General features: G+C 34.2%; 2 protein-coding genes across 2 annotated transcripts in view; one reads left to right on the top strand and one right to left on the bottom strand.

Annotated features, from left to right (window-relative positions):
• The window catches only part of LOC114532101 (aflatoxin B1 aldehyde reductase member 3-like), a 19,132-nt gene extending 8,394 nt beyond the window's left edge, over positions 1–10,738 (top strand). The window contains exons 2-13 of the mRNA XM_028553687.1: positions 5,118–5,200; positions 5,446–5,507; positions 5,756–5,819; positions 6,188–6,230; positions 6,415–6,561; positions 7,478–7,527; positions 7,722–7,801; positions 8,616–8,682; positions 9,207–9,307; positions 9,566–9,720; positions 9,950–10,030; positions 10,449–10,738. Coding sequence (XP_028409488.1) covers positions 5,144–5,200; positions 5,446–5,507; positions 5,756–5,819; positions 6,188–6,230; positions 6,415–6,561; positions 7,478–7,527; positions 7,722–7,801; positions 8,616–8,682; positions 9,207–9,307; positions 9,566–9,720; positions 9,950–10,030; positions 10,449–10,516 — 975 coding nt within the window. The 5' untranslated portion in view covers positions 5,118–5,143 and the 3' untranslated portion in view covers positions 10,517–10,738. The remainder of the gene's footprint in view (positions 1–5,117; positions 5,201–5,445; positions 5,508–5,755; positions 5,820–6,187; positions 6,231–6,414; positions 6,562–7,477; positions 7,528–7,721; positions 7,802–8,615; positions 8,683–9,206; positions 9,308–9,565; positions 9,721–9,949; positions 10,031–10,448) is intronic.
• LOC114532099 lies at positions 330–4,528 on the bottom strand. The gene is made up of 6 exons (XM_028553685.1): positions 4,182–4,528; positions 3,270–3,530; positions 2,560–2,878; positions 1,845–1,958; positions 1,614–1,748; positions 330–1,522 (listed from the first exon to the last, which is right to left on the bottom strand). The coding sequence occupies exons 2-6, from the start codon at positions 3,528–3,530 to the stop codon at positions 459–461; spliced, it is 1,893 nt and encodes a 630-aa protein (XP_028409486.1). The 5' UTR covers positions 4,182–4,528; the 3' UTR covers positions 330–458.
• Positions 10,739–10,787: the final 49 nt, after the last annotated feature.

Raw genomic sequence — 10,787 nt, forward strand, 5'->3', positions numbered from 1 at the left:
ATATCATTTACATTAAATAGTATTACATATTTCATATTAGAGTTGGTGACATCCCCTAATTCTAACACGTCACGGCCCAGAACATTTAATATTAACAACCAACACAAAAATGTTTTCGTTATCACTAACATAAATATAACTGTTCAACTGATTGGGAAAATTGAAACGAGAAAAAAGTTTTGACACTATTTTCTCTATCTGATTACTATTTAACTAATCAATAATATCTTGTTTTTTAACTCGATAATTATAATATAACGGAAAACTCGTTGCAAATCGAATATACTTGTTGCGCAAATATTGAATATCTTTCCTAAGTGGCTATTGCTTTTCCCTTTCAGTTAAACTATGTTTTACCATGTTTACAGTAAGACTGTTAAACTTTTTTACCACATGACACATGCAAAGCAGGTGATTAACGTATAACGTATAAAATATCAAATTATTAGATAAAGTATTTAAGCTATGCCCATTTCAATGTCAACGTTAGAGATAATACTACACCATTCTTCCCTAAAATCACAAAAATCATCATATGTTGCCGGTAACTCTATGACCGAGCCACATGTATGAAAGAATGGTCTCCGACCTTTTCCAGCAAGCGTAGTGAAAGTAATTTTGATTGCCTCACACAAAATAACGTCAGAGCCAGTAGAAAATCTCAAAAATTTTGCAAGAGCATTTTCATCTAAACCTTTGATCCACCGCTTAAGATGGCTAATTGACTCCCTTTCTGCAGAAGTTTGAGGATCTGCTTTAATAATCTTACAAACCTTTGCTGCGGTAGGATAGAGTGACTGATATATTTCAAAGAGGGCATCTCTTGTCGTAACGAAGGATTTCAAGGGATATAATACGTCCATCCAACAATCGCACACATACCTAGGTTTTTGCACAAGTTCCTTATGAGCAATTTCTATAACCACCTCCCTAAAATTTGCAGCAGTTACGAGTTTTTTGCATTCAAATGCCGACAGGAAATCGACCACTTCCTCATGATCAGTACTAAGAGAGTTAGAAAGAACTCTTTCTATAAGATGCGCTTCGGTTTTCGAAACGTACTTCATAAAGGAATCTAAGTACATATCTTCAGTGACAGTGTCTTCACCAAAGAGGCAAGAGCACAAAAAGACTTTTGAAATCTTTATGGGGAAATATCGTTCTTGCATGTAACCTTTTAAAAGAATTCTGGCAATTGCCTGCCACTTCTCCCGGGATACATCATGGCGTATAATAGGAACTCTCTCATCTTCACCTAGCATGTAACTATTATACACGTCATTCCAAAAGAGTGAGAATGCATCCCTCACAACCCCAACGCCCTCGCCTTTTTCTTCCATACCTCTGGGATCTAGCATTTTTACATCAACAATCTTATGCAATAAGGTATCATTCACAAAATGGTTTAGTAAGTCACACTTTACATTAGACCTATGAATAACTAATATCTCACTCTCCATTGGCTTTGCTAATTCGTCCGCAAAACAGTCAATGCTACTGCCAATATCTTCAAAGTTTTGATCTAAAATGTCATAAAATGCATGGATTACATTATTATTTCTTTACTAGGCACAGAACAACGCAATATGTTATAAAAGCGTTAAATTTTCTACCTTCAAAAATTCCTGTAGGAAGAGAATCAGCCAAAACTTGCGTTGTTTCATCCACAGTGTTCCATTCTTGAGAGAGACCCACAGTGTTCCCTTCTTCAGAGAGATCCACAGTGTTCCCTTCTTCAGAGAGATTGACTAAGGAGATTCATATATGCACACAATTACAGATCAATGGTATGGATTTAGTAAAAGACGGTTTATGGAATGGAGTACATTCTTAATTAAACTAACTTTCAACATCCAACTGGGGGACAGCAACCTTATTCTGTATTTCTTTACTTGCAATACTTGTCTTGCTTTCTTTCCTTATATCACTCTCGGGGTCGCTCTCTAAATCATTCGCACCTACAACAGGCAAACCCAAAAATTTAATTACCCTAATAAAGATCATCTAAATACCCGGTTGAAACATGGTCGATTTCTAGATGACGGCGACTTACTTCTCCTGATGTATGCTATTAAGTAATTTAAACGGAGTAGATTACTTTACTTCGGCAAGCTAACACAGGCGCGTATACAATTTACTCAATAACAGAAAAAGAAAATCACCGTCGAAAATAGTCTGTGAAAATACACCGGACGCGATCCGCCAACGCCACGCGATTTTCACGAATTTTTGAGTTTTTAAAAGCATTTGTTCTGTTATTCTTGATAATTACTGAATAATAGCACATTTTGACATGTCCGAGGCCCATTGGCATATTAGCTAGCTAACAAAATTTCCCTCAAGAATTGAATTTATTTGCTTCAAAAGGAAAAAGCTACGCGCTATATACTGCATCTGGTTGCAGTCTTTAGTTTATTAATTGGCTTTGGCATTTCCTTGTGACGTATTTTCGTCGCATGGATATCACAAAAATTTTAATCTTTTGCAAATTGAAAGAAGTCAATAGTGACTTAGTGTGTAGGAACACTAAATATTTTTACAAAAAGACTTATTTCTTACTTTCATAATCTGCCAATTTACAGAGGTAAAGGTTGACTCGAGAAAATGGTTTGCCTATGGATTCTTTGTAATGTTCGACGGAAAACGGCTCCGATTTTCCAGGAATTGTTAGCACAAGATCAAAGTCTGGGTACAAAAGTACCCATTCACATTGATCACATTCTCTTAGTTGTTTGTTATGTGCGAACTGTTTTTCCATGGCAAGATTCTTTACTACAACATGAGAATCACATTTCTTGACATCAATAGGCAGAAGAGACCCTCTCTTAATTTTCAGTTGTCTTCCAGTATTATCACTTTCAGCAATTCCAATATTAATCTACATAAGGGTAAGAAAATTAATATTTTAGAAGTAAAATTTTAAATCAGAGATTATACACTTCACTTTTTTTCAAAAACTATATATTTTTGAGAGCCTCTAGCTGTTAATTAACTCATCTGTAATACTCCCTCTAATTAAGCACCAGCATGCATCTACCCTTGCAAGTAAAATCATCCGGCATTAGACATAGCAAAAACTACAGTAATGTAGTCAGGAATTGGCATCTTGGCACAATGCCACTCATGGGTTAACCAATTAAACAAGTTTTAAAATCACCCGGCATGAAAGAAGTATTTTTCATCAGAGAGCAATGCAAGCCCATGGGTTAAACAGCTTCTGGCAGTGTTAGCCACACATTAATTAGCCACACAAATGAATGCAAACCAACCTGTACAATTTCATTTTTCTTAGCTCTTTTTTTAATGCTCTGGCTTCGTTCATTTGTTTTTCGTTTCTGCATGGCAGTAAATGACATATCTTGTTTTTGTGACACATGTCTGCTTTCCATGTATTCTTTAAAACTCAGTGGCTGTGATGTAGAATTGCCATCCTTTTCTTTCTTACCATCATTAGTGATTAATGCTGTCCCACAGGTCTCACAAAAGTTTGCATTTTTCTGACATGAAGTTCCACATGTCTGGCAGAACATCTAGATATAATTCTTAAATTAACCATGCAATATTTTTTATAAAACTAAATACCAGTACCATACACCCAGCATGCAATTTCGTTCCCAGGGCCTGCAATTAATCCTCTAGGGAATTCAAAATCAATTACCAAAATCACAATTTATTCTGATTTGTCATTGATGCCAACTTTATTTAATATGCCAAGTATTATAATATAGTATTGAGTACATTTTTTATACATCTTCTAGGGAAGATGTCATTATTAGAATTGGGCAGGTATTAGGTATGTGGAAAATAGCTTGAATAATTTTTTATATTTGCTCCCCCCAACACCTTTGATCTTTGATAGGAGTAGAAAATTTTCCTTTTGCCCCCCCCCCCCTCATATACAAAATATTATTATAGTGAAAATGAAAATATTGAGCATTAAATAACTTGATCTTAAGAGATGTGAAAACATAATATAAGAATATGTATTGTTACGAAAAGAACAATACTAGTATATTAAAGAGCCGGATATTCAAATACGATAATTTAATAATATATGTAAATAAATTATTAGTTACACCACATTTATATAAACAAATACTAAGATCATACACGCCTATAAACGTATAAATAATAGACCAGTAGAGTGAAATAGCAGAAATACCCTTTAAAGTTGTACTTACCGTTGATAATCAGGATTCATTCAATTATACTTCGTCAACAAAATAATACAAAATATAATATATATAAATATGTTTGCTGGACTGCCAAATTTGGCTTGCATGTGTTTTCTATTTTCGCATGGGTTTTTTATTAGTGCACGTGTTTTCTATTCGTGCGTGCGTTTACCATTTGCGTTCGTGTATTTGAATTGTGTTCGTGTGTTTCGTTTTGTGTGCGTGTATCTCAATTTGTGCGTTCGTTTATCATTTGCGTTCGTGTATTTTTATTTGTGTCCATGTATTTCAATTTGCGTTTGTGCATTTCAATTTGTGCGCATGTATTTCAATTTGTGCGTGTGTATTTCAATTTGTGCGTGTGTTTGCACTTCTGGGCCACCGTACTCTCTATCATAAAGAAACTAATGCATTTCACAGTTGACCCTTCATTGCAGATATATTGATCTCGACGGTCTAGAGTGAGATATTATTTTTATAGTGAACCTCCATCTGCAAAACGTGCAAAAGGATTTTGAATTATCTTGAATCGATTGATTTAATTCCCTAATTGTAACTGTGTACATTAATTTGTTAGTTATGCTAATGAGATCCAAAGTCAGATTCAAAGGTTCATTAATTGGCATTATTAGAATATAAGTGATAATTTTCTACCCTGATTTTCTCTAATGAATTCATAGACCATCCAGGAAGAAATGTTTCAAATTCCATACTTGCAGTTGTAGTTGTATTAATTAAAGTAATCTAGAATAATCAGTTGCTGTGATCTGTTGTGAACTGACTCTAAATAAAACCCTACAGACAAAAAATGAAATTTTATGGTAATAGCACATGCTGAGAAGCTCTGGTTGATCAGTCACCATAACTTAGAAATGATACTATATTAAGTAATAACTAAAAGTGTGATCGTTGTAGAGAAAACATGTCTTTGTCAATCTTTAGGAAACATATCAGACCAACATTACAAAATGGTTGATACACAAATTGGAGCTATGGTGTTTGGCAGGCAGACTAACGAATCTGAGGTATTTAAATATAACATAATTTGAATTTTATTTAAGGTGCAACAACATTAAAAGTAGCCCAGAGAATCCAGCTCCATTATTGCGATAAATATGATCCAAAAACAATAGACCTGATCGATCGAACAACAAAAAAGTATTTCACAGAATCCAGCTGTCTCAAAATTGTTATAGATCTGATCCAACAGCAGTATATATTATAAATTGGTACATAAAGTAATATATCCCTTCATATATTTTTCCTATAGAGCTTTGAAGTAATGGATTACTGTCTGAATAAAGGTTTCAAATGGTTTGATACAGCTCTCATGTGAGTTTTGATATTTTCTATTTCGTATTTTCTATAAGTACATTAGAATAACATTGTACACTATAGGTCTATACCTTTGACATCCGAATTAGTACCTACTGGTTATAAAACCTCAAAAGGAATATTTAGTTGGATATATATACCAGTAATGTGTAGTTAACAGCTATCTTGCATGCTTATACGTACATTCAAAAAATGAAATAAAAATTTATACCCTTTAATAAAAGTAATAAAATATTTTACTCTAGGTATAATGGAGGGAAAAGTGAAAAAATCATTGGCAAATATATTGCAAAAGAAGGCAGATCAAAGGTAATTTTAAGATTATGCCATTAGTTAACCTTGTTCATGCAGTGTGACTACTGTTTGCCTTCATCATTGCTGTAAGAGTTGCATGAGTATGAAGAATGTGCTTTTTAATCACTTATTTTCTTGTGAGTTTCTACTTTGTTTTAATAAAATAACTATTGACTTATAACTCTAGCTTTTTAGTTGGTATTAGTTTAATAAATTATCTAACAGCTTAAGTGTGATGTTCAGGTGAAGTATGTATCTGCACAAGTATTGGTTAACTGACACATGCATGATATCCATGATTCGTGCATGATGCATGAAATGTGAAATATATTTATCAGATCATGTACGTGTGATACCTATCACTTGACATTCTGTCTTCTTAGATGTGCATAGCAACGAAAGCTTACCCTGGTTACAGTGAAAAAGGTTGGGTATTCATATATATTTGTCTTACGCCTAGCATGATTTATTTTGTACCCTATTGTACCCATTGTTCCTATAATATTTAAACATGAATATATGATTATATACACACCCCAATTAAGCAGTCTAGGTACAGGCCTGGGCTCCATGGAAGCACATAATCAACCTTGGTACGTCTACTTTGCAGGGTTCAGTTTTGATGGTATTGTTGATCAGCTGAATCAGTCGTTAAATCAATTACAAACTGAGTATGTGGACATATTTTATCTACATCACCCTGATCGGAATTTCTCCATCGAAAAAACTTTACAAGCTTGTGATCATTTGCATAAACGTAAGATTAAATTTTTGATGTTTTTTTGAAAATTCTTAAGGGTTAAGGCCGACACAGACCGGATGCGATGCGGCAACGCGACGCGAATTTTGAGTTTTTAGAAGCATATAAATTAAATTCTGGAAGCAAAATTTGGAAACTAAGGACGCTAGAGCAGTCAAAATGTTTTATTATTATGTAATCTGCAAGAATATTATGATAGTTTAAAATTTATTTGATTTTGAAAAATTAAAAACGTTGAAAATTCGCGCCGCGTTGCCAATTCGCGTCCGGTCTGTGTGGGCCTTTAAAGCCCTATCAAGGGTCAGGATTAATTTCGAGTGGATTTGTATAATTTATATGATTAGTTAAACGTTTTCTTTTCTAGTACTACAAATCCTCGTTAGATAATCCAAGAGTGAGCATGCATTTAAGTCAACATTTAAAAGGGTTGTTTTCCACTGTTGCGTTTTTTGCACGTACGTGTACGCACGTAGAAGTTTAAAATCATGTAACTGATGATACTTATGAAATTAACGATTGAATGGATGCATATAAGATTGGATTCTGTTGATGATTTGCTCTGTTTTAAGGCCATGTTACACGGTACAATTTTTCTTCCAACTTGCAATGCAATTCTACTTCTAAGAGATGTAAATGAGTGAAAAGTCTTGTAGAAGAAAAGTGCATGAAGTTTAATGAACACAAAAGTTTCGTTGTTCCCAAATATACATCTCTCAAAAGTAGAATTGCATTGGAAGTTGCAAGAAAAATTGAACCGTGTAACAGAGCCTTTAATCTGGCATAAAATAATTTAAACAAAATTTAAATTGTTACGTTCGCGTACGTATACACGTGCAATAAACGCGGCAGTAGAACCCTAACAAGTTTCGTAAGTTAAATTAAATTTGGGATATTTCTCTCATTTTTAATACAGAGGGGAAGTTCAAAGAACTTGGCATCAGTAATTATGCTGCTTGGGAGTTGGTAAGATACCATAATGTTATTAGACTCGGTGTTTTGTACGATTTTGCTGAGCAGTTCGTCGTATAAATAATCGAAAAATGTTTCAGAGTTTACCCCCTGAAAACCGATAGAAATTGGTTTCCGTTTTTAAAGTATTTTGAAATATCTAAAGTGAAGGATATTATGCTGCGTAATCTTTACATTACACATTTTAGGCGGAGATCTATTTCATCTGTAAGCAAAATAACTGGGTACTTCCAACAGTTTATCAAGGGATGTATAACCCACTGACCAGGTAGCTATATTCCGTTTTGGAAAAACGTGTGTTGGTGAACTTTCCACACAGAGTAGAGAGAATATTTTGAAAGCATCTTGAGAAAGCAACTGATATTCTTTGAGAAACAGTCCTCTCGCGCATGTCGTATTGCACATGTTCGCAATTATCTGTGAACTGCGCGTTTATCAACTTCTGCGTGGGGCCGGTTGTATATAAAACAGCTAGGTCCCTGGAGAATTCCAACCAGTGCACATGTAAACTAGACTCCGGCGCGAAATATACTATTATTTGAAAACTTAAATGCTCATTTGTACCCAGGACTTGACTGGATGCGACAATCATTGAAGAGCGTATGTGATCGTATTTATCAGCTATGTCACAGTTTTGTCTCGCAAGAGTTGTGGTGCACAGCTCGAAATCTTTGGCTAATTTTCCGATGCGCAATTTGATTTCGCTCGCATGATACGGCAATTCCTCCAAGAGGAACAAATAAACCGTTCTTTTGATGCTGTTCGATAAAGTTTAGGTTTAATTGGGGTAAGAATATATTTAATACATGTGGATTCTGCTCCTATTTTAATGATATCGCTGATAATAATATCGCTATACTTTTTAAAGTACGATGTGCTTCTGAATATCGAACAACATTTAGCGGGTTCACAACGTACTTCATTACTTTTAAAACAAGGTGTGTTGTCTAAATATCGAACAACATTTAGGTTCGCACGGCTTCTAAATCTGTAGTGTTTATGTTCAGAAGCTTTATAGTCAAGAGTTGGACGTGCGTCACGCCGGAGTTAATAATACTGATCATTGTCTTCTATATTTTCAGGATGGTTGAGGCAGAATTATTTCCTTGCATGCGAAGATTGGGAGTACGATTCTTTGCCTACAATATGGTATTGCATAATTATTATATTATCTATATATTTCGTATTATTACAAAGGTGATTGGTTAAGGCATGATTCAAAATGGCGACAAGTGGTTTTTAGCGTTTATTGGGTGATGTTTTTATTCCGTACAATATTTTAGTCTTTCAAAATTATTGGAAAGGGTACTGAAAGCGATTATTTTACGACGTAAATTTATGGTATTGGAGACGATCAACTCAAAATGTCAATGTACCTCAGTACTTTTAATTGGCTCTGGTGGTACTGTTCATCGCAAAAATTTTAAAAATTTTACTAAATATTTTTAACGAATACAGAGGTGAATTAAAATTTGTGAAATTAATTCACATGCATACAATGTATTCAAGGTCGACCGCTTAAACAGTTGTTCTGAAAGTTCATTATATGAGATGCGCAGCGATGACACATATTTTCGAATGAAACAGTTAGCTACTAAAAGATGTAGGTGATTTAAGTATTCTTTCTGATAAAGGCAGAAACATATCTTAGCCACAAAGTTAAACAATTTTAGTTAGCTGGAGGTTTGTTGACTGGTAAACACAAAATGGACGATCATCCTGAAGACGAAACTAAAGTTGGAAGGTTTTTTGGAAAAGCATTGTGGCCGTCGAAGTAAGTTGCAGTTGAATTTGAATTTGAAAAGTTAATGAAATTTGCTTTGCAAAAAAAACTTACAAATTACTCAATTAGTTACATTTCAATTATTAATGAATTAAATATTAGTTACATTGGGGGTATAACGCTTAAAATTATAAAAAAAATAACTGCATGTGACATACGAAGCACTACATTTTGTTTATCTGAATTAAGCAATGTGAAAATCTCAGATATTGTTAAACCTTCTTGAAATGATTTTTTACTTGTTTGTAGCTACCGTAAACGATTTTGGAATAAAGAGTATTTTGAGGGCGTAGCTGATATTCAGAAATCTTTAACTTCATGTTATGGTGAAGGAAAGGTTTCTTTGATTGAGGCGTCTAACAGATGGATGTACCATCATTCAATGTTGTCTCAAGAATGTGGAGGTATGGCTCGGGTTTTTACAGGATTCTTCAGTCACTTGGAAAAAGCAGACTGTAATCTCTAGACTGGTATTTGAAATAAGCAGGCTGGTATTTTCCTTACATAAACGCATCCGAAAGTCGGCATATACCAGCTGAGTAAACAACATTTCGATACAGTATTATATGCATGCAGATGTCCTGCGCTTGACCTGCCTAATTGTGTGATTTTCAATCATACTGTTTTTCTTAGATGGTGTAATTCTTGGAGGATCGTCACTCTCACAGATGGAGAACAACATGAAATTTTTAAATAAAGGCCCTCTGGATACGAGTATGTGTGTCAAGCAATTCATTATAAATATATTCATACTTGTAAAGCCAATATGCTAGCTTTAGAATTATGAAAAGATTTAAATCACCATCATACAGACCAGCAGGGAATTATTAACCACTGATGTGATAGTCGAAGAAACACACTGCACAAATTGTAATATGATACACAAAGTATTTTCGATATTTTTCAAATTGCGCAAGTCTTTGAGTAGCCATGCATATTTTCTACAATATTTTCTACAGGTATTGTGAAGCATACATTGGGAACCTGTCAATTAATGAAAAGTTAGACCTGTGTAATAAACGTGTAAACAATTGTCCAGTGCAAATATATAGTTCTGCGGCTAACGAAGTTCTTAGATACAAGGTTTTGTCACACGCCTTCATGTCGCTCTATTTAACTATTTTTGTTTTAGGTGTTGTATCTGCGTTTGATCGGTCTTGGGAGAGAGTGAGAGGCGTTTGTCCACGTTATAACAGATAATTACAGCTTGTTTTATTGAATACTGACCTGTTGATATGGTAACCTTTCATATTATGTTGAATACACTAGATGAATTTTTGGCGGTCTTGTATCATGAGAATTTGAGTTTTAATGGGAGTTGATAATTGATTAATTAACAATGTTAAATATAATTCTGAATTAGCTAAATTTTACACTTCATGTGTACAACTTTCAAGAAAATGAAAGTAATCTATAATTATAGTTAACAGTGTGGGCGCATCAGTTTCTATAGTAGAAAGATTACTTGGTT

The sequence above is a fragment of the Dendronephthya gigantea genome, unplaced genomic scaffold (assembly GCF_004324835.1).
Source record: "Dendronephthya gigantea isolate DGI-Jeju-01 unplaced genomic scaffold, DenGig_1.0 000077F, whole genome shotgun sequence".
Classification (NCBI taxonomy): domain Eukaryota; kingdom Metazoa; phylum Cnidaria; class Anthozoa; order Malacalcyonacea; family Nephtheidae; genus Dendronephthya; species Dendronephthya gigantea.